At 43.1% G+C, this 22,891-nt stretch overlaps 1 protein-coding gene across 1 annotated transcript in view; it reads right to left on the reverse strand.

Annotated features, from left to right (window-relative positions):
• The window catches only part of STAG1 (stromal antigen 1), a 241,072-nt gene that overhangs the window by 58,323 nt on the left and 159,858 nt on the right, over positions 1 to 22,891 (reverse strand). The window contains exons 15-19 of the mRNA XM_019542857.1: positions 14,286 to 14,389; positions 8,471 to 8,563; positions 6,891 to 6,980; positions 6,491 to 6,694; positions 3,293 to 3,363 (exon numbers count right to left, since the gene is read on the reverse strand). Of these exons, the coding sequence (XP_019398402.1) occupies positions 3,293 to 3,363; positions 6,491 to 6,694; positions 6,891 to 6,980; positions 8,471 to 8,563; positions 14,286 to 14,389 (562 nt within the window). The remainder of the gene's footprint in view (positions 1 to 3,292; positions 3,364 to 6,490; positions 6,695 to 6,890; positions 6,981 to 8,470; positions 8,564 to 14,285; positions 14,390 to 22,891) is intronic.

The raw sequence follows: 22,891 nt of genomic DNA on the forward strand, positions 1-22,891 counted from the left end.
TTCTGAACACATTGTGGGGAAGGGCAAGGCCGAGGGGGAAGCTTGGCCTTCCAAGTAGTCCTAATTGCTGTCAAGCAGTAAACTGGGGGTGACAGGACATTAAGGGATGAGAGAATGGTAGATGTTAATGCGGATGATCAGTAGTTAGAGAGTGGGCCTGAGGCAGGCTGAACTTGCAGAACAGATATAGTATGTTTCTTCTGAGAGCCATACTCCCTTGCAAATCGTTTAGGTATGCACTTCATGGGATCTCATAGCTATGCTGATAACCAGCTTTTCTAGACCTGACATCAGATCAATATTAAAACTGAATACACTGAAGATGCTAAAAAGAGGTCTAAGATCTGTATATATTGATTTGCTTCCTGGAAGCAAAGTAAGACTTGTATTAGGTATCTGTATAAAACAAAAGAGCATAAGCTGCATCAGATTTATTCCTCCGAATGCTATGCTGATGTCTAGTAAAATCAGATGCTATCTTCTGCATTGTCATCTGAAGCAGAAAACAATATGCAAGGTGCTGGAGCTTTGGGAAGACTGAAATGGGCTCTTTAACTGTTTGGTCAAAGCCCTTCCTCTGATGGCTTTTTATTATGGCTGGTGGGCTCTGGACAATATGACACAAAACTGTCCGGACAAGAAGAGAAGTATAGCTCTTTCATTTGAAGAGAAGGATGACATGGCATTTGTGCACATCCATCTTGAAAATTATGAATCCAAGAAAGGGAGTATGCTGTACTGAAACTGCTTATTTTAGCAGAAGCTAGGCACATCTTAATGTGGCTTGCCTTACAGATGAAGGCTTACTATGGCATGCCTAACAAGGATTAAAAGAGGGATGTCAGACTTGGGAAACTCCAAAATGAGTAAAGCATTTGAGGTAAGGTAGCTTTTCAGAAAATCCCAGACTTGTTCTTCCAAATTTATGGAAAGGTAGTAATAACTTCCTCCTAAAGTATAATCTCTATGCTAGCAATAACTTCCCAGGGACTACCAGAACAGATAAGGTAGTCTGAAGAGTCTTTCACGAGAAGTAAAGAGAGACTTATTCCTTTCCTGAAAGCCCCAGGGACCACTTTGTCACTGTACTCTCTGAAGAGCCTTTCAATTGGAAGGAAATGACATGTTAATCTGCAATTTATATTTCTTCAAGTTGTACTGTAGTTTCCTCCAGGAGACAGCTTTGAAAGCTCTGAATGTACAGCAAATCAAAATTCGGTGAAGCATTAGTCCTGCTGAAGACTGCTAAGGAAATCTAGGTCAAAAGAAATTTTATGTCATGTTTTTCTTTTTTCCCCCCTTTCTTTTTGTCTCCCAGTTGAACATAGACCTCCTTTATAATAATAAAAGACTGTAGTCTCTCTGGCAGAGGTTGTTCTGTCCAAATGAAGTCCAGGGATGATCTTATTTTCCTTTGTATGACTTTGGCAGGAATATTCCCTCAATCTGATATGATGATACATTTTCCTTTGTGAAGCAGCAGGCTTAATAGCAAGCAGAGTAACGAAGATCTTTTAATTCTTGGATATAATGAGGTCTTGATAGAGAATTCCCAATGCACCTTAATTATACCTTCAAGAAGAATAATATAGCTCTTTCTTCAACTTAATTAGTCTTTTCTCCCCTTTCATGATTTATTTTGTAGACACAAAAGCATCTGTGAACCTAGATCTCCAGAACTTTGCTGTGCTTAATTACAGAACGTCTGTAGTACTGTATTTTAGAGAGGTCTCCTTTTTAGGGGACCTAGAAAAGCTTTAAGACTTCAGGCTATTCCTTGATGGGTTGATTGCAAGCAGTACCTTTTACCAGTTCCTGAGAATCATACCCTGATTTCATGCCATTGAGTGTGCCTTATATCAGTGATGGGAGCTTCCATGCTATATATTCAACTATCTCAGCACTGACCTGACCTACACATGAGCCAGAAGCTGGGTTCCTGTGGTTTGGTATTTCTGAATAAAGAAGAAGTGCACTACAGACACACTGAAAAGTCAGTTTGCAGGTGTGTTCCTTGTACATTTATTTGTGGAAAACTTTAGCAACTTTATGATCCCTCATGGGACCTTTGGAGGCTGGAAGGGAAGAGGAAGAAGGTACATCTCCTAGGGAAGAGGATTAAAATCACTTCACTCTATGCTCTCTGCTGCTAGGTCTAGGATGTGAAAAGGAACAAGACAACATCTCTGAAAACAACTCACTGGCATGAGAGAAGTGGCAGGAACTGGCATCTTTCAGAACAGCTGTGATTTTAAGAAAGACAGTTTTTGCAAAGGGGGATGCTTCTCAGCATAGCATAGATTTTGCCAACATGCTGGCTGGGAGCGGGGTTTTTTTTTCCTCCATAGGGGGAGGGAGGGCTATTGGAATATTCCCCACCAAGTTTCAGGAGATTTCGGGGAAACTACTGCTTACTTTACAAGCAGTGGGGACAGGAAACCATGCTTAGCCAAGAGGCTGGAGGGATTTTAAAATCATACCCTGATTTCATGCCACTGAGTGTGCCTTATATCAGTGATGGGAGCTTTCATGCTATATATTCAACTATCTCAGCACTGACCTGACCTACACATGAGCCAGGAGCTGGGTTCCTGTGGTTTGCTATTTCTGAATAAAGAGGAAGACCACATACATGCATGTCTTTCAAGCTCTTCTCAGAAAGCCAAAGATCTTTTTTTTAGTGTGGCAGCTGTGATGAGAACAATTTTAAAGATTTAAGATAAAAATATATCTTAAAATCTTGAAGAAATGGAGATAAATTTAGTAAAACTTTCTTTAAGAAATCCTGCGAAAGATCTGCTAAGCAGGGTGTCCTGGAGGCTGGTGAGAGTGCCAGGTGGAAACAGAGAATTTTGTGGAGTTCTTCTTGAGGGGCAGTCCTAGATCAAGGTTCAGAGCAAAGATCTGGACTGCCTCCAGTTGCCATGAAGATGGGGAGCTCCCTTGTGAAAGACTGTCTGACATGGAGGGGACGTCAAGTAAGGTATACCAGTATAAGGCATATTTACACTGGCACAACTATATTTACCATAGGGGATCAGATAGTGTAACTAATTCTGTAATAAAACACACTCCTAAACAAAAGAGTTACAAGGCACTGATCTCACCTGGACTTAAAATATATACATGTTTTGCTGCATCAAATCTCTAGTGTTGATGGATGTTGCCTAGCATTCATCAATCTTTCATATTAGCAAATCATTTTCCTGATCTGTCCTTCCTTGGTATCAATATTTATTGACTAAAATATACATCATCACCTGACAAAGCTGATCAAAGTAAAATCACATACTTGTGAAAAGAAGTTAATCTCTTTAAAGTGGAAAGCACATTGTATATTTCATCTTCATCAGCTTCTTCTCCCTGGAAATGAAAGCATATTCATCAAGGACTGAGTGATATAACTAAGCTTATGGAAGTGTATGGTGAAGAACAGTTACATTTAAGCATCTTACACAGACATTTAAACAGCCTTATGATACTGCAATCACTATGCTATGCTTGAAGTCTTGATTTCTCAGTGTAAAATAATAATATATATTTGAAATAATCACTGGGTAGAACTAAGAAATCAGCAGGACTGTCTGACAAAGTTAAGAAACATCATGGTGTTAAAATTTGCACCAGTAGCTTATGATGAGAGAAGTCACTGTCTGAGAAAAAACCTAAGTCCCAAGTTTTAAACTCATTCTTTTCAGAGACTATGGGGTAAGCACAAATGTACCTCTTAACCACTTTAAAAAGAGAGGGGGAACTTCTGCTCAGGAGCATTCATCACCTGCAACAATTTAGCTGTTATATATTCATGATCCTGCAGTGATTCAAGGTAGCTGATGTGCTGTAACTTTGACCCTGAATGAAACAGGGTTGAAAATGCAATGATTTTGCTACACCTGTATCCCTACAGAATCAAAGACATAACCCGTTATATTGTAACAGTTTATTGTTATAATTTTATATCAAAACAGTTGTCATCTCTCTCTATACCTTAAATTGTATTTTAATTAGTCTGATTCCAGGTTTAAAAGTAGATCCAAATGATACCTTCCATCTAACCCTGAAACTCTACAGAAGCTCATACATGTTTTGCACAAAAAACAATGGCAGAATTCCTATTCTATTCTGGTTTTTTAGTATGCCATCACCCACTAACTGTAAACGTGTGTTTTAGTGCATTAAATGGCAAAACTAAAGCTAGACAGAAAATGGTTTTCCCACAGTGTGAAAGTTTTAATCAGATCAGTTGAGATGGAACTTGACAAGTTTCTGGAAAGGACAGTATGACAGAATATCGAGTTCTCGGTTGAAGGGTTTGGTGCCTGCAATGTGCAGGGCAAAGACTGAATTGAGAGGCTACTCTGTTTGGAAGGTATCTGGCAATCCTATACATCAAGGCTTCTCTTAGGGTCTGAAAGGACTTGGAAGATTCTCCTCCCCCTCCACCCCACCACACAAAGGCTTTCCCCATTTATGGAGATATGTTCTGGAGGTGCATCTCCGTAATCAGGGGAAGCTTGGCAGGTGCTCTTCAGGCTTTGGGGCCCAAACCTGTGCAGGAAATCCCAGAGAACAACTTTCTGGGGCGGTTGGAGTGCATGTGCCATAAAGTAATCAAACAGCCTTGGAGGTTTTAAGACCCAGCTAGACAAAGCTTTGGATGGGATGATCTAGTTGGGGATGGTTCTGCTTTGAACAGGGGGTTGGACTAGATGTGACCTCCTGAGGTCCTTTACAACCCTCATTTTCTATGATTCTATTAATCATATCAAAAGAAATATTTGCAGATGATGATTATTTTTGTTACAGGTTTTAACTATTTTACACTTAAATTTTGTTAACAATGATTATAAAGTTGTATTTTTAAAGTCAAATGAATTAAAATAAAAAGGAAGAAGATCCTAAATTCCTTTCAATATTTTGAGAATTGCATCATGATGATACATGATGAAAGGGGCCTGCTATGCTTTTCATATTCTGTGTACATGTTTTAAGGGTCAGCTCTATATTTAATCTTTCAAAGACTGCTAATATGTTTTTCACCACTGCCAGGAACACAATATAAAACCAGTTTTACTCTTTAGTACAAAGCTGTAAAACAGGGGTAGGCAATTATTTTGGGCAGAGGGCCACTTACAGAGTTTTGGCAGCCATCAAGGGCCGTATGACAGGCAACCCAGGGCAGATAAATACTAATTTCCTACATTTTTAGGGGCCCCATGTGCTGGATAGAATGGCCTAGTGGGCCGCAACCTAAACAATGATCTGGCCTACTTAGGTGTATGGTTTATTCAAAATTATTACTATAAATGTATATAATAGCATGTAAGTATATAATATTATTAAGCACAAAAAAGGATAGTAAATTCTATGTACTACCTATTTGCTGCCTAAAATGCAAGGAGAGTCCCTCAAATTATAGAACTCTTTAAAAGAATAGTTAGGGTTTATAAGGGTAACATTCCACCACGTTGAGTTCCAAAATGCAAAAGGAATGACCCATAAGGATTCCCTCCTTTTTCAGCATATTTGAATCCTCACATATCACATTTCCCTTTCACTGACAATCTCCACCCTACCACAAAAAAATCCCAGATGCCTTTAATGGGTAAACTGACACAATAAATACCTCCTATCCCTTCAAATTTTCTTTCCTTCTTTTCCAAACTATTTAAAAATACTGCTTACAAATTTTTAGCAAGCCCTCTTCTCTAGTCCAGACAATTTAAGTTTCCTTCTGCTCCCTGTATGGGACTACAGGTAATACTGTGGTCACAAATGCCTACTTTTTTAATCCCCTATTTATCTGTTTAGCTACCCATTAAGTATTGACTAAATATTAGATTGAAATTCTCTGGGACAATTCTCTGCCTTTGTTTTCTCTATGGGCTTGCCTGTATGAAGAAATACTCTGGAATAGTAATTGTGGAATAGTTAGCTTATACTAGCTTACTATGTGGACAATCTTGCTCTATGCCAGAGGTAGGTAATATGGTCTGTGGGCTGGATCTGGGCTGTGGAGCTGGAAGGCTTTGCCTCTGCCTGTGCTGGAGCTGGGCAGTGAGGAGCTGCAGTGGAGCTGAGCAGCTTCCAGGTGTTCGGGTACTGCACAACCCAGCAGGAAGGGGCAGGTGGGTGGGCACTGTGCTTGTGCTACAGCCAGAGAGTGAGAGGCTGGGGAGAAGTGGCAGCAGCAGCCTGGGTGCAGCTCCCAGCTGCCTAGCTGGAAACTGTGCTTGTGTCCCAGTCAGGAAGTGCGGGTCTAGAAAAAATGGCACTGGCACACCTCTTAGCTGCCTGGCCTCAGCACAGATGCCCTCCTCATTGCTGATGCATCATAAAAGTACGCGGCCCACACCAGATTGGAGCCAGGTTGTTCTGGCCTGCAGCTTGAAAAGATTGCCAGCCCCTGCTCCACACTGAGGGTGCCTTTGTACTATTTACCTTAGTCCACTTTAGATCATCAGATTACGTTCACTGTAAGAGAACAAACCTCCTGTAACAGATCCTCTACAGAATGGTTGAATCGATCCACAAATTCATCGATCAGCTGGCTGTGGGCTATGTCAACTCTGTTCTGAATGGTGTATTCTTCACTGCACAGGATGCTATAGGTTTTGCTGCAAGCTTCTAGAACATCTGATTCTATATGTTTCTCCACAACAAACTTAATCTGTTTCAACAAGGCATCCAGATGCTGTAGATCAGAAAGGAAAGTTAGTTTTCACAATACCTAAACAATGAAACTCAAACCATTTGTTAAGCATCAACTAAAACAGGATAAGACTACTAAATACTATTTCAGATGGAGCCACTATACTACAGCAGTGGTGTATCACTACTTGTTAGCCACTTGACAGCAACCAGAGCTCCTGCAGACCAGTGTACCATACCTTTTCCATTCTGCCTGTACTGTAGATTTCCAGGTCAAAATACTGGGGGATTTGCAGAAGGTTTGCTACTTTCTCTGCATCGGCGGAATACTACAGATTATTGAAACAAAAGAAAACAAAACAAAAGAAAAAGAGGAAGAAAAATCACTGTGTTACAGAACTAAGAAGTTATTTATGTAGCTGGATGTATACACATACCCACACATGGGCAGATCCATGGTTTTGTAAAGGGGGTGTGGAAGCAGAGACCTGCACGGCAGGGATGGCGCACGCTCTGCTCTTCTGGCCCCCAACTCCAGGACGGGCAGATTGCACCACAGAAGAAACAGCAGGGGACTTTTTTTTCCAAGTCTCTCAAGCAGGTAAAAAGCTCTTCTTCTTACCTTCCCCTCTCCGCTAACCCCTGCCCACCACTGCTGCTGTCCCCAGCTGGTCTCAGGGAAGAGGTTCGGAACTTCAGAGCTGCTCCTACCCTGCTGAAGCCAGGATGAATGTGGAACCAGGCTGAGCTAGGAACAGTAGCAAGAGTGGGTAGTTTCCCTTCCCTTGCCCCTGCTCCTGGATTGGCAGGGAACACCAAGGAGACTGGGCAGGGAGGAGTGATCTGCTCACTGCTGCTGTTGACTCTGGCTGAGTCCAACTCCATGGGGAGTCAAGCTGGGGTGGGCAGGAGTAGCTCTGGACCTTTACCCCTGTCCCTGGGACAGCCAGAGACAGTAGCAGTGGTGGGCAAAAAAGGTGGGAGATGGAAGATGAGCATGGAGGAGCAGGGAGGAAGGAATTCTTACTTGCTTTGAGGATTTAAAAAAAAAAAGTCCCCAGCTGCTGCTCTCATACTGTGGTCGACTGAAAAGGGAGTACACATCCATGCTACTGCACTCCCTTGGATCTGCCCCAGCACACATACACACCTGCACATATATACACATACAAACACATGCACACTTGATATACACACAGATATATGCTGTATTTACTCACATATGACACACCCCTCCACCCCTAAAATAGCTACTGGAAATTGGGGTGTGTCTTAAGCAAGGACATGAGGGGAGCAGAGCATCTGATCATGCAGAAACTGAACAGCCCAGCTCCTCTTTAAGTCAAGTGAGAAGCCAAAGGTGCCTGGTGATCAACTGAGGGCCCAGCTGGCTAGAGCAGAGGGGCTGGGCATTTCAGCTCCAACAGAACTGGGCCCTCGGCTGTCTTGACAAGTGCTTCTAGGTGTCTACCTGAATCAAACAGGGGCCTGGCAGTTTACATTAAGCCAGTGGTACTCGCTGAGTCAGCACAAGGCCCAATCTGGCTGATACTGAACTTCCTGGCCCCATTCAAGCCTAATTAGAAACCAGTGTCCTGCAGTTGGGGGGTCAACACAACAGTTACAGATGCATAGTTCCCCCTTGCTGTGGCTGCCTCCTTTTCAATGTAAAAATGCTTATCATTATCAGTATTTTCAACGAAAGATCTTTTTTCCCCTCATCCCACCTTCCAAAAATCAAGATGCATGTCTTATTCTAGGTGCGTGGTAAGCAAGAAAATGTCATAAATATCTGCAGAAATGCTAATGCTAGCCATACCTTTGAGAGTAACATAGGAAGTGCAATAATGAAATGTTCAGTCAACTTATTTCTGTCATCTATCTGAGTTTTCCTTTCTTTTGCAGTTAACACCTGTAAAAGAAGAGAAGACTGTTACAAAATACTGAAATGTCTTAATGTCCTTAATCCATAGGTAAACCCAAGGGTCAAGTTCTCTTATGCGGTTGTCAATTCAAAATGAAAAACACTGTAGGCATTTTTAAAGAAAAGAAGAAAGAGAAAAGGAAAAGCACCGCAGATGAAATATGTGTGAATGTGGGGACAATATATCCTATGAATATCAGTTACCAAACAGGAAAAATACATTTCTTCCATTATGATACTGTCTCTGCATGTTTTGGGGCTGAATCCTGGTATAAATGAAGTCTACAGAAGTTTTGTTAGTACTTTCAACTGAATGAAGTTTTGCCCCTCCAAGATTAACCAGTAACAAGCTGGTTTAAGAGTTTAAATAAAAGAAAAAGATGCTTAATATGAACTTCCAGAAACTGAATCATATCCTTGGTTCAAAAAAGGAATGCAACTCTGACAGACTGTAAGCATTCAGTCCAGGTAACTCCCCTGCACGTTTTGACCATGGAAATGTTGTGTAGTTAGGCTGTAGGGCTGCCACTACAGAGGCCATGAATCAGCTGGTTGCTGAATAATGTCTTTGTACTCTATGAATAAAGTCTTTGAAGCCATGATCCATGCAAGCCTGCAATATGCTTCCAGGCCTGGCAGAAAAGACAGAGACCAGGAAGAATGCTTTCAAAGACAAAGAAAAGCATAATAGAGAAGGATAACCAAGGGTATTCCAGTTTGATAAGGACTATGTTTCTTTAGGACAAAACTTCTAGACTGCAGGCTAGAAGTTGACTTAAAAAGATGCTGAAGAAACTCCTTCACAAGAGGGTGAGTATGCTATTGGAAACATGTTTCTATTTCAGCTCACAAATTGTAAGCATGGAAGGCTTATGAGAATAACAGGACAAGACCCACCTCACCCAGCAACGGTCAGAGATGTATGCAACTAGCTGCCCAGACTCCCCGATCCAAATGAAAGGAAGGAGAGGCTAAACAATGTCTAAGAGGGTACTGTAAAACAGATTTTAACAAGAGGTTCTTGAATAAGCAGGAGGAATCTGGAACACATTCATGCTTGGATGATGGATAAAGTGAATACACCTTCATATGTAGTGTCAGGATGGGATCCAGAACATCCTTGGGGGTAAAGCAAAACCAAAAGATGCTTATTTCCATGGTAGCAATTGCAATTTCTGCACCAACTGGTAAGGCAGCACTAAGGGAACAAATTAATCAGATGACAACTTACTGCAACCATCACCTTGGATCTTCATCCTGTGCTACTCACACAGATGGATCAAGCAGGATAATTCTGAAGCCCCTCTAGTCACTTTTTCAAGGGTGGCTACCACTGTATTTTGGAATCAGCTGGCCATAATATGGCTATCCCCAAATCTAATGAGAGAGGCCACAAGGGCATTCTGGAACCTGGGGCTAAAAACAGATGACCAGTTTGATTCAGATTTGAGTCTTCTGTCTCACAGCACACCCCAGACCTTACAGAAGGACAAGCCCATTGTCCCAAATTAAGTACAATACCTGTGAAATACCCTGGTTAACTCTTTGAAGTTAATAGCCATTTAAACCTTGTGGGTAAATGACCATCCTGTACCTGTTTTGATGAGAGTCAAATCTAAGACTAATCATCCCTGAATTAAATTGGTTGTCTTTTATTTTGGGTGATGTAAATACACAGGACTATGCACAGGAGATGGCTGCCATTATTGATCACCTTGATATAAATTAGGTCACCTAATAGCAACACTTCTAGGAGAAAGTATGTCATCCAGGCAGCTGAACTTGTGCCACTGCATGGCAACCAGAAGATTCAGTGTGGGCAAAAAACTTGATTAAGAGCAAAAATTACAGAACAAATTGTCCATAACCAGTTCACCCAGTCTGTTCCACTTAGGGAAAGGTGCAGTATTCAGGTCCTGGGCAGAACCTCTTGTCAATATTATCCAAATGACTGAAAGGTAAATAGCAGTAGAAGTATCCCAACTGCATCCCAAACACAGAGCTGAAGTACCTATTAGTGGGGTGCAAGGAAAGCCAAATTGGGAACTCTGCTCAACCATTCCTGTCACATCTGCAGACAAGCCAAGTTCTGCAGTCCTTAGGTCATGGAAACCAGAGTCTAGATCAGACAAGTCCCTTCTAACTGCAGCCAATATGATGCATGACCTGGGTGCAGGAAGTCAGGCAGGGGTTCAACAGACACTATACAAAAAAGTATCCATCTTGGGCTAGGGCAAGAATGGAAACCAACAAAAAAACTGTTACTGGTTTCTCCTGGAAACAGCCTTGCTTATTAGAAGAGCTTTCCCATGCAGGATCAATCATAGGCACTCATATGCTGGTGCTCGTCTTATGCCCTAGAATAGTCTGGTCCAAGTGAACAGTATGGAAACTGGGTGTTTGTAGATTCTGGTTCTGAGCCATGCTTGCGCCCAGAAAAGCCAACGTCTAGGAAAATGTGGCCCTTCTCCAATAGGATAACCAATGTTCCTGTTGTGGCAGAGGTCAGATTTGCTACTATTGGCAAGCTGGAATAATTAGAAGAAATAACTACCCAGCTGCAAATGCCCTCTGTTTTTGCCTAGTATAAATTTCTGTACTTAGCCCTGGACATTCCTCTCAGGATTCCTAGGAAGAGAAAAAAATGGACCCAGATTACTGGCCGTTATTTTTAGGCAGGAATTTGAAGGATGCACTGATATCTGTGTATCCTGCTCAGACCATTAATAAGTGGCACTGAGGGGTGTCCTGAGGGCAGCAATGGGCCCGCTCCCCTGGTGGATTTGAGATGACTGGCACTGATTTGACAGTTTCTTTGACAAAAATAGATGTACAGGTATGGTGTACTGGAGCACCTGGCATCCCACCTGGGCTGGCAGCATCCAGAGATTACTGTGTCACAGCAAAGCTGCTGGACTGAAAGGGGAAAGGGCAAAGGGGAGAGGGTGGAGAACTGGTTACATCAGGACAGGTAAAGGGTAGTGAGCTTCTGCTCTAAGAAGAAAACTCTTTATCCTGGAAAAAGGACTTGCAGATTGAATGAAAGCCATGATACTCCAACAGCACAGGTAAGCTGTGGCATAGCTGCACTCAGATAACAGATGAGCAGAGCTCTCCATGCAAATATGTCAAAGCACTGAAATGATCAGTTATGGCACATAAACAACCTTATCCCAGCTTTTAAATGTCTCCAGAAGAATAATATATACATATCTATGAAAATATCTCATCTGTCTTTACAAATCAGATATTTGAGAACTTACTCATAATCACATGGTGATAGCATGGCAACCTATTTTGGATTTAAGTTAGATCTTTACTCTAAAATATACGTTTTTGAAATGCTTGTTTTTGAGATAATCGCAAAATTGATGTAATGTATCTCACCCTTAAATTACTGCTACATTCTCATATCCTTCCCTTTAGCTTATATGTTTAGCATTTTTGTTATTTCTTTTTTATTATTAACAATTTCATACCTGAATGCTGGGGGGTTGGGGAACCCACAGAGAATGTCACCATGTGTGACTGCCAAGGAGCTGTGATGTGAAATATCAATCTGAGTTTCTTAAATTAACTTTTAAAGCAAGATTCAGACAGGTTCTGTCCAAATTGTACCCACTGCACCTTCTGGCATTGACACACAGTTTTTGGTACTGCTCCTTGTGCAGTTAGCTAGCTGGGCACACTGGGTAAGCAGAAATCCTAAAATTTTACTCTGCAAATATCCATAGCTAGAAGGTGACAGGCATCAGAGGAGGAAGACAACTCTCCCAAACTGTAGTCGAATAGCTAAGTGGTTAGGACTCTCAACCAGGAAACCCAGGCTCCAGGCTCTCTCTCACCCAGTGGCCATGATCCTGCATCTCTGAAACACCCAGCATCGTGCTCTAACCACCAAGCTCTCCTTTTGAATCTGGCCCTAGGCAGTCAAGGGAGTATGTGGGGCCAACAGACAAAAGGACACGATAAAGGCTGTGGGGCTCAGTGAGAGGTTTGTTGCTCAGAAAAAGAGCAGCTTTGGGCAGAGTTGAGGTTTACCAGGCATGATTTAGATGTCTATGGATAAGGAAAGTCATTTTCCTTCGTCCATGTGCTCTCTAAGACAGCAAGCTGTTCTGATTTCTAAGGTAGGCAAAAACCATGTATTTCAAAAAGTGCAATTTTCAATGGTAAACTTATGTGAAATGGGAGAAATTCCTTTCTCACTCCATTATAATGGACTAAAATCTGCTACTTAGGAAACCCTTACTTTGCTTGGATTTAATTTCAGTATCAGATGAAGCTGCAAGATCTATTTTTAAAAACTGTTAATAGTGATATAGATTCCTGTTATATTAAGCCAAGGAATATCAGTCTAATCAGCACTGGCACAGCAGACAGTAATGATCTATTTCTGTTGCATTTGCTGTACTACTGCTAACTGACTTGATATAACTGAAGCCCTCGGCAGATGATACACTTGAGTGTAATTAACAGTGTGATCAAACAAGGACTTAGCCAAGAAGTTACTACACAAAATATATGTAACAATTTTGTGTCCGTTTCCCATCATGCCAGCTGATCGGCACTGCCAGACTTGAAGAGCTCCAAAGTTCTCTGGAGGCTGGGAGTGCCCATCAGTTGACTGGGCCTCCCAGAATCAGAGCCACGCTGGAGTGAAGGGCTGTACAAACTCCAGATGTTGGGAACACTGATCAGCTAACTGCCACTCCAAGGTGGGTGCACCAGGCACTCAGCTTGCTAACTGCTGGTGCAGAGGGAGCCCAGGGTTATGATCCTGGGCACTGTCTGCACTGGCAATAGGGTGCGATTTGGATCTCATCCCCAGTCCCACAGTCATGCCTGCTGCCATACATGTGTAGCATGGCAGGAGGTGGTGACTCTTGGGACTATGGACCAGAAGCCACCATGCCTTTAACTGAATGACTGCCAGGGGCCTAAGTAACACAGTTATACCACTGTTAATGATTTTATCTGTCTGCATACTTTTAAAATCAGGGAATGACACTTTCTTCTAGGAATATTTTAATACTTTCATCTTCTGCCACTTCTCACCAAAAATCTGAGAAGATGAGATACCACAGGGCCAGATCCTGTTCCACCAATTATTAAGACAGAAGGCAGGGCACCTTAGTTCCTAACTGGTTCTGAGAGGCATAAGCTTTTGTAGACTGACTTCGTCACTTAGGCATCCAAGTGCCTATTCCACCAGAGTCCCTAGAAAATTATTAACGTAGCTATGCTTGTTAAGCAGTACCATCTTAGCTGTAAGACTAAGTAGCAAAAAGGCAGTGAAGAGGCACTCCATGCCTTTTGCATTAACATTTTTTTTTTTAAGAGACGTAAGCAGAGTAGAATAGGATCACACTTAGATGCCTAATAGGAGGAGTAGGAGCTGGCCCCATGTCCAAAAATCAGAATAAAGTGATTTTCTGAGGCAGCCATTTTACACTATTTAGATCAGGAAAACAAAACAAAACAAAAAAAATTAAAAAATTCAAAGATGTTCAAATTTATAATTTCTATTACTTTCCTCCAAAATTATTCAAATTGAAAGAGAACTAGGTGGTTACAAAAATCCAGCAAAGAGGTTCTGCCATGTTAACAGTGGTGCTATGATGCCCCCAGATTATATATACACACACACACACACACACATTAGATTTCATAGCAATGCCACAATCTGAACTGTTTCAATCATACTCACTCTCTTGCCAGTACCCCTGCCCACTGGAGGATGTGCTTCAGCAGCTTGTCGAATTGTACACACCATGAGCTCAATAAGGGCACTCTCCTGCCGGTCAGACATTGCTGTGAGGAACAAATCAATAGTGAAGTTAATATGATGAAGTCCATTAAAGTTAACATAATGAAGGTGATTATATGAATGTGACAGTAGCATGTGGGGAGCTAGCCAATAAGTATCAGTTTAAAAAATATTTATATTATTTAGGAACCAAAGATCCAATTTCAAAATGACTTATTTTCAAAAATTGCTGTTTTTGATTTATAGTCTGCCCTAACCACTAGCCCATTCAGGAAAAAATAGCTGGTCATCCTGCTCTTGTCAGACAGGTGCCTTCCCCAGTGACACCGAATCCCAACAGAGTGTCTTTCTTTTTGATAAGTTGGAGCAGCGTGAATCATGACTTAATGGAAGAGTGTTAGACTGTCCATAACTCTGTCCATACACAGAATGGGGGAGGGAGACATGGGTCTCCATAGCGTGGAATTGGACTGGCTTCTAAGAAAGAATGTCTAAGCTTGTCTAAATTTATCTCAACTACATAGTTGGTCCAAAACAGCTATCATGCTAAGAAATCCTAGACAACTCGCAGAGAGAATGAGAAGACTGAGAGATGGCCTTACAGATGGAAAAGATCACCTCTTCTTAAAGTGGTGCCTAAGTTTGTGACACACAACCACGTAAGTTATATGTGCCTTAAAGGCAAAACAGGATTCAGGCCCTTATTCCCAGTTGAAACTTCACTGGTGTAAACTTTCATCCTTTGTATCTTGTTATGCAAGTATCTGCTGAATCAGGGCTGTCCAACTTTGGTGCAGCCAGGGGCCACACACCATACAGTATACACACTGCAGGGGTGTCTCCTCTCATCCCAGATTCTTTCCCACCATATGGGCTGGGCCACAGGTACACAGACCTCCATCCCCTACTGTACAGGCTGAATGGGTGGTGCTGACAGCACATGGCCCTCCTGCCTCCCCACCATGTGGATGGTGCTATCAACACACAGCCTTCCATTCCCTGTGTGGGTTGCACTGCCAGCATGCAACTCCCCCACCTCTTCATGCTGCGCCGTCAGCATATGCCCCCCCTTCACCCTGGACTTCATGGCTGGTCCAAGCCTGTGTTATGTCATAACTAATAAGTCACAGCTGTAATGAAATCACTGAGGTTAGTTTTCATTTGCTGCAGTAGCTGAGTCAAAGCCAAACTTGGCAAGAAAGCTTAGACTGATAAAACTGAGGTCAAAACAGAATAAAACTTGTGTTTTGGGGTATAAGCAAGTACTCAAAATATACTGCCTTCTCCACTTCAACTGAAAGTATGTGTCTAGGTCCAAATCCTAGGCCACCTAAGTATCTGCTGCTACTAGCCCCTAAGTATGCAACGAGAGCACTCTATTGGTTCACATTCAGCTTATGGTCTACTTCAGTGATTCTCAACCAGGGTGCTGTAGTACCTTGGGATGCCTTGAGATCCTTTCAAGCATGCCATGGACTGCCCCACAATGTTAGCACTGTTAGGTGTGGAAACAAGATTAACAAGATAAACCCAGAGGGTTCAAATAAGTATACATAGTGTTAAAAATATTCTGACCTGTTGTGATCTTTCTGAGCTCCTTACAACAGAAAAATAGCTCTATTATTTTTCTTTACTAAAAAATGAGTGAAAAGTAAGAGCTGGAAGTTTCCAAGGGGTGTCTCAAGTCTAATCCAGGGTGCCTTGGGTCTCAAAAGGTTGAGAACCACCAGTCTACTGTAGCCCCCAGGTCCTTCTCTGCCGTACTTCTGCCTAGCCACTCATTCCCCAGTGTGTAATTGTACATGTGATTAATCCATCCTAAGTGCAGGACTCTGTACCTGTTCTTGCTGAATCTCATCTGATTGATTGCAGACCATTTCTCCGGTCTATCCAGTTCCTTCCGGATTCTAGTTCTATTCTCCAAATTATCTGTAACTCCACCCAACTTGGTGTCATCTGCAGATTTGCTAAGTGTTCCCTTGACCCCATTGTCTAAATCATTAATGAAGACATTAAGCAATACTGGATCCAGGACAGGCTCTGAGGAGTTGGAATTGATACCATCTCCAAACTAGAAATTGAACCACTGATGACTATATATGCATGATAGATAGCAGTCAGAGCATACCAGTTGTCAAACTGTTTAACCATTTTCAAAGATTCCTACAGGCATAATGGTAGAGGTAAGTTTTCAAATGGTATTTGGAGCACCCAAATCTGACAGCTGGTTATGGGCATCAGTTCCAAAGCCAGACTGCCTGATAGCCATACCTCTAAGAACAAAAGAAGTGAGCATGAAATGACTGGCCATCTGAATTGGCAGTATTTGGCTTTGAGGAAACTATCAAAGCATTTTTCAGTTCAAACTGGAACTTGCTGAGAAAGCTACTTTTCAAAGTGCTGTACTGACACACAGACTGGCAAACACTAGCTTGAAAGCATCTCAGGAAATTCAAAAGATAGTATAAAGGTGCCATATTTTGCTACTGATTCTTTCACTACAAAGCTCCTAGAGGAAGAAAAGCAAATAGTGAACCTAGTAAAGAACTATTAAATTCTGCTAAAAACAACTTCATCCTGCCCAAAATGTTATCACAACTTTGCATATAAAAGAAGATGAAGTGACACGATCTTATTTGCATGAGGAGCCATCTCCAGATACTTCAGAAGAGCTGCCTTGACCTCCTAAAGACTATAAGTAAAGAAAATGACAGAAGACAATCTCAGTAAATTGTGGTAAACTGAGATCTTTTTGGAGGTCTTGCGGGGGGAGACATATCTTGGTGGGGAGGGGGGCAGTTGCACCCCCTTTGATTTCTGCTCCGCTCAAACTTTAACAGCAACTGCTTGGCGGCAACAGCAACAGCAGCATTTCTATTCAGGCAGCACTGAGGGAGTTAAGTGTCAAAATCCAGTTCAGTTCTGATCCAGTGGAACAAAATGGATATAGCTGGCATCAGTGAAGAGTTTTGCTAGTTTTGATCGTAAGTCCCACGAACCTTAAGCCTTTGAAGATTTTTGTGCTGGTTTCCAAATGGGGTTGAAGGAAGCTACAGACCCTTCAGGCACTATTCTCTGTGCAGTGATATGGGAGAGCAAATCTCAGAGCTAAATAATGCATGGTCCGCTTTAAGGCCCTGAGAGAGCAGCCGGCAGGTGCCTGATGAGGGCAGCCATTTTGGATTCAGGGCTGTCCATATAAACAGGGCATTTTGATGCTGGAGGCCATGCAACAACATCGCCTGGCTGCAAGGCCACTGGTATCATCTGGAGGTAAGGGAGGAGCTGTAGGGTGGTCAGGAGGCTTCTGGTCCTGGGCATGACCTAAAACTGCACCCTGCCGGGAGTGGGTGGCCTGGTGGGGCTCCCAGTGGCACAGGAACCCCCAGGAAATACCAAGCCAGTTACCAAACCAGTGAAAGGTAGGTTGGGGCACCTTAACCCTAGTTCCCACCTTTGGGTGGGTCAAGTGACAACGGAGGTAGAGGGGGCCAGGCACGGCCATGGCCACCTGAACCCACCTGAGGGAAGCCCCAAGACCACAAGCAGAGGGGGTAGCATGGAGCCCTGAGCAGACGGCTGAGGGCCCAGTACATATACAAACCCTGAGTGTTACCTGAAAGGGGCCTGAGCGTACTTAGATCTGGTTGGGTAATTGGCTGGCCACTACCCTGGTGAGAGTCACAGGAGAGGCCCAACAGACTGTACGTCGGCCACCCAAGGAATGGACTAGCTAAGCCTATGGCCAAAGGGTGCCCGCTCCAAGAGGGAGCAAGGCAGCGTAAGCTGTTGACCCGAGAAAGACCCTGTGCGAGAGGGTGGAGTGAATGAGAGGCGGGCGGTATGACTGTGCATGCGACTGAGGCCTGACGGTGTGGCTTAAGCATGCTCTGACTGTAGGCTGGGGACACTGTAACATCTGGATGCCATCTGTGAGGCTTGGGCCACAGTGTAGGGAAGGTACAGAGCCGCAGACACCCCAGGGTGCAGTAACGGGCAGCCTCCCGCCTTATTTAACAGCATATTATTTTTCCAACAAAGTGTGGCAGGCAAGACAGGTGGCCGGCACGCCCAGAGACAGTTCGGGGTAGCTGCGGGTAGCAGGGATACCTACTTTGCCACAGTCCTGAGGTGAAAATTAATCTGCATTGAAAATGCATCTTACTTATCCTGAAAAACAGACTTCTACATGGAAAACATAAAAACTGACATTTACTGGATCAGATTATAGGTCCACATTGCCTAGTATCTTGTCACAGTGGCAGCAAGTGGATGCTGAAAGGGTGAGCAAACTGTAGACCCAAATTCTTTGTTATGATATCCTGCACACAGTTTTCTACTCATCCCCAAATTTCTTCTGTTCTTTCTTCTCGTCTGCTTGATCCTACTAGCTGGGTGCCTACAAGGGAAGGAAGAGATAGTCTGGCTGCCTGTGGACCTCGCAAAATGGCACCCCATTTTATTTTGGTGGCAGGGAGGATGAATGGTGGGTGGCTATGGATGTAATGGATCAAGAGTAAGAGCAGATGAGGATCTGGTCCTACAAACATAAGGGGTATTACCCCGGACTACTACATACATATTTTTAGCAGAACAACTTGGACTATAATATTCCAATACATCTTAAACTTCTGGGAGGAAAATACATCTCTGCTATCATAGCCTTGCTGTTAAATCAGACACAGAAGATCTGGTTTGGAGGACTTCCTACTATTTTTTGAGAAAAGAAATTGACCAGAAAAACATTTTTCTTTCCTCTTTTCATGAGGCACATCCTCTGATCCTCTATGCATGGAAAGCACCTAGCAGTAAAGAGAATATCAAAAAAGAGGGGAAATATATTACAGGGAGTTAAAAAATTATAGTATAAGTAGAGATGTTAGCACCAGCTATCCGTAGAGGTTATTTAATACTGTTATAAGCTCCCATTTCCTGTTGCTGGTAGCTCTGTAACAGTATAATTTACAGTAAAATTGCCCATGCTTGATCTCTGCCTTAGGCATAAGATTATTTAAAAGTTTTATTAAAAACAGTTTCAGCATTTCAGGTAGTTTTGCTATTGCCACAAAATTTCCACAGCTACTTTAAGAATGCTAGTTAGCACCTCCAGAATTTGGACAATAACTTGTCAAAGGAATACATGCAAGGACAAAAATGCACCTTTTATTGTTCCTTGGAAAATCAATGCAAATCTGGCCAAGCTATAAGCCTCTGACAATGGCCCTCTATATATACTAAAACTAAATTCCAGACAGGATATAATAGCAAACCACCCCTCAATGACAGATAGTTTTATAGTATTTCACAGTCTGCACTCTCTCCTTGCAAAGACCCTGCACACTGAAATGGCTACGCAAAAGAAATCAAACCAAATTCTTGAGTAATATCCTAGATCAGAAAAGGCATCAGCTCCTGCCAGAACTGCCCTTGCTATAAATGAAAGCATATTGTACTCTCCCCCATCAGTTCACTTGTTTTTTTTCAGTAGGTGCTTGGGAGAAAACTCCTTGAAGAAGGACAGGAATGGTGGGAAAGGTGTGGAAATTAATGTAACAAATATAAGGAATAGTCTAGCATACACTGGGATTCCCAAAGACAGAATATCAGCCTTTTCTGCAAGCATGTGCAAAAGCCTATGGTTGGTTACTGACTGCATTACTCAGGAAAATCCACCATGTTGTCACCAAGTTCCTTGTCTCATAATCAGTGCATCAGTCAATAATAGGGCCTTTGGTAAGGCTGGATAACTTGGTGATACTCCCTCTGCCAAAGATTTAGGCACCCTGAGCTTGGAGAAGTGATATACCTCTTCTTTTTATGGAGAGATGTCTCTCTGTACTCGGGCACTTGTGTTGGGAATGCAGGTGCTGGCTCCATTGGCAATGTGGCTGGCACTCGAGCCGGTGCTGTGGCCTACACCTGAGGTCACCAATCATACAACCTGCAGGCCAGATCCAGATGTCAAATGCCTTGAAGCAACCGGAATCGGCCTATAGCATGTAAGGGAAAAAGCAACACGCTCTAGCCACAGCAACAGAGGCAGCATCCTCAGGTTTCCATTGCCTACAACATTCAGTTTATTCTCTTTGCCGCAGCGGAGGCAACATCCTGAGGGTCCTAGCGCCTATCTTTTTTTCCTCTATTCTCTTTGCAGCCTCTGATCACTGGGGAGGTGCAAGCGTGCAGTTTGAGGAGAGGGCCGAGTTGTGAACCATGGCTTGTGGTAGCAAATGTTGCCAACCCCTGGCCTATACTATGTCTTTTGGCACCAATGCTGAAATGGTGGCCAGGTTTGGTGTTGAGAGCAGAAACTAGTGTTGATAGCCACAGTACACTTCTTTCAGTTACAAATCTTTAAGCATGGCATCTGTTTGGAGGGGCACTTGATGTAAACATGGACTCAAAGCATAGTGCCTCCCAGGCACTCTGGCCTCCAATCCATTCCTTGTAGCCACAACCCAAGGCTCCAGTCAAAAGGAAACTAAACACCAACTGACCTGTTTCAAACTCAAAGTCTTAAACTCCATTTTGGGACCCTATACAGCTACCAAACCTTACCCCAAGTAGCTGCCCCCCCCCACTTCCTAAGGACCTTCTTGGGTATGCAGCTTGTATTCTAGCAGCTTGTGCTGTCAGGCACCCCTCTCTCTGCAGAGGTGAGGGCCAGACTGACTGCTCTGGCTCAGGAACCGGGGTTGGTTTATATTCCCTGAGCCCCAGCCACAGCTCAATGAGCAGCTTGCACTCACCTGCTGCTGTCTTCCAGCTCTACATTCTCCCTATAACTGCTTTGCTCTGGAGCAGCCACGTATCGCTTTGGGGCTCCTGGCTTTCTATTTCTTCAGTCATTTCCTTGGTGGCAGCTGGCCCTTGCTCAGCTGCCCTTTCCTTCTGAAAGTGATAGGGGCCTTTTCCCCCTATTACAGATCCATGGCTGTCTCCATGAGCCTCAGTCCCTGATAAACCACCACCACAAATAAATTCCTGACACAGCAGGCCTCAAATGTCTTTCAATTTCAATTATGTGCAGTAACTTCAGTCTTTCTTGTACTAACATTAATAATTAAATTGGATGTCAGTGCCAATCTGGAGGAGCATATCAGTTCTAGGCACAGTGTGAAATTTGTCAGACTAAAAATAGCTCATTGTCAACTCTTGTGTAGTGCTGGTGCTTCTTCAGAAGGCAATCATCCCTGGAAAAAGCCTGCTTCACATGGATACAAGAAAGCAAACAGAAATAAGCACTTTCAGAGCTTGCAAAAACTGATGAATGGATGAGAATTCTAGCATTTAACTCAACACTAGCAAATGTCTTTACTGTCAAAGTAGAACCACAGAATCATAGGAAAGTAGGGCTGGAACTCATTCATTTGCAACTCCAAATGTGGCAACTAGTCTGACCCTGAGAAGCAAGACCGTCTAGCCAGGAACTTCCAGGTTTTAATTCCAGGAGCAACTCTGGCTTGCCCCAGTCAAGACCTGCAGCCTTGGCTCCATCCCAATGCTTCTGAGGAAAGCTACACCCCACCCGCAACACACAACAATAGGAGGGGGAAAAAATCCTTTTAGGCCTCAAGTGGCAACCACCAACCCCAGATGCATGGGAAATGTTCACACTAGGGCACAGACATAGCTACTCCTAGATCATCCCTGACCAATGCTTATCCAACCTCTTCTTGAACACAACCAGTGATGAGCATCCATAGCTTCCCTAGTCAATCTATTCCACTGCCAGGTTTTTCCGATATCCAATCTAAACCTCCTTTGCTACAACTCCAAACCCACTGGTTCATGTCCTAGTCTGCAGCAAGAAAGAAAAAGTGTTCTCCCTCTTCTTTATGGCAGCCTGTCAGACATTTAAAGACTGCTACCATGTCCTACTTTAACCCTTTTCCACATACCAAGCATTCCTATTTCCTTTAATCTCCCCTTGAATGACTTGCCTTCCAAGCTCTTTATCATTCTTGTAGCCTATTCACAGACCCTCTCCAATTTGTTAATGAGATGGTCATGAGGGACCTTGTCAAAAGCCTTGCTGAAGTCCAGACACACTGTACCATTCACCCAACTTCAACAGATCATTGATTGATTTAGTTGTTCTGCAATCTTGCATATTATAACACCAGACTTTGTGGATCCCTTTTTATAACAAGAGAGAAAGGTAATTAGCTATTAGGACTCTGCAAAGCTTCAGTCCCTGATTTGATTTGGCCTGATTCGGTGGCTGAATCTCTGAATCCAAATCCAATCAGAGGACCCTTTAATCTCGCCGAATCACATCAGAGCCCTTTGAATCAATTCGGAGAGATTCAGTGATTCAGACATAGAGACAGCTTTAAATGTTTTTTTCTACATACCTCTAGGTACCAGGCAGTAGGCCTGTACAAAGCAGCTAGTATTCGCTTTGGATTCGGCCGATTCGGGGGACAGTGATTCAATTCTCCTAGCACGTGGGGGTGCGGGGAAAGCCCCAGTTCAGCAGGTGCTGCCAGGAGGGAGGTGATCCCCGCTGCCCCCCGCTGCATGGGAGGGCTCTGCAATGAGAT

This window comes from Crocodylus porosus, unplaced genomic scaffold, assembly GCF_001723895.1.
Source record: "Crocodylus porosus isolate Cpor-Errol unplaced genomic scaffold, CroPor_comp1, whole genome shotgun sequence".
Lineage (NCBI taxonomy): Eukaryota > Metazoa > Chordata > Crocodylia > Crocodylidae > Crocodylus > Crocodylus porosus.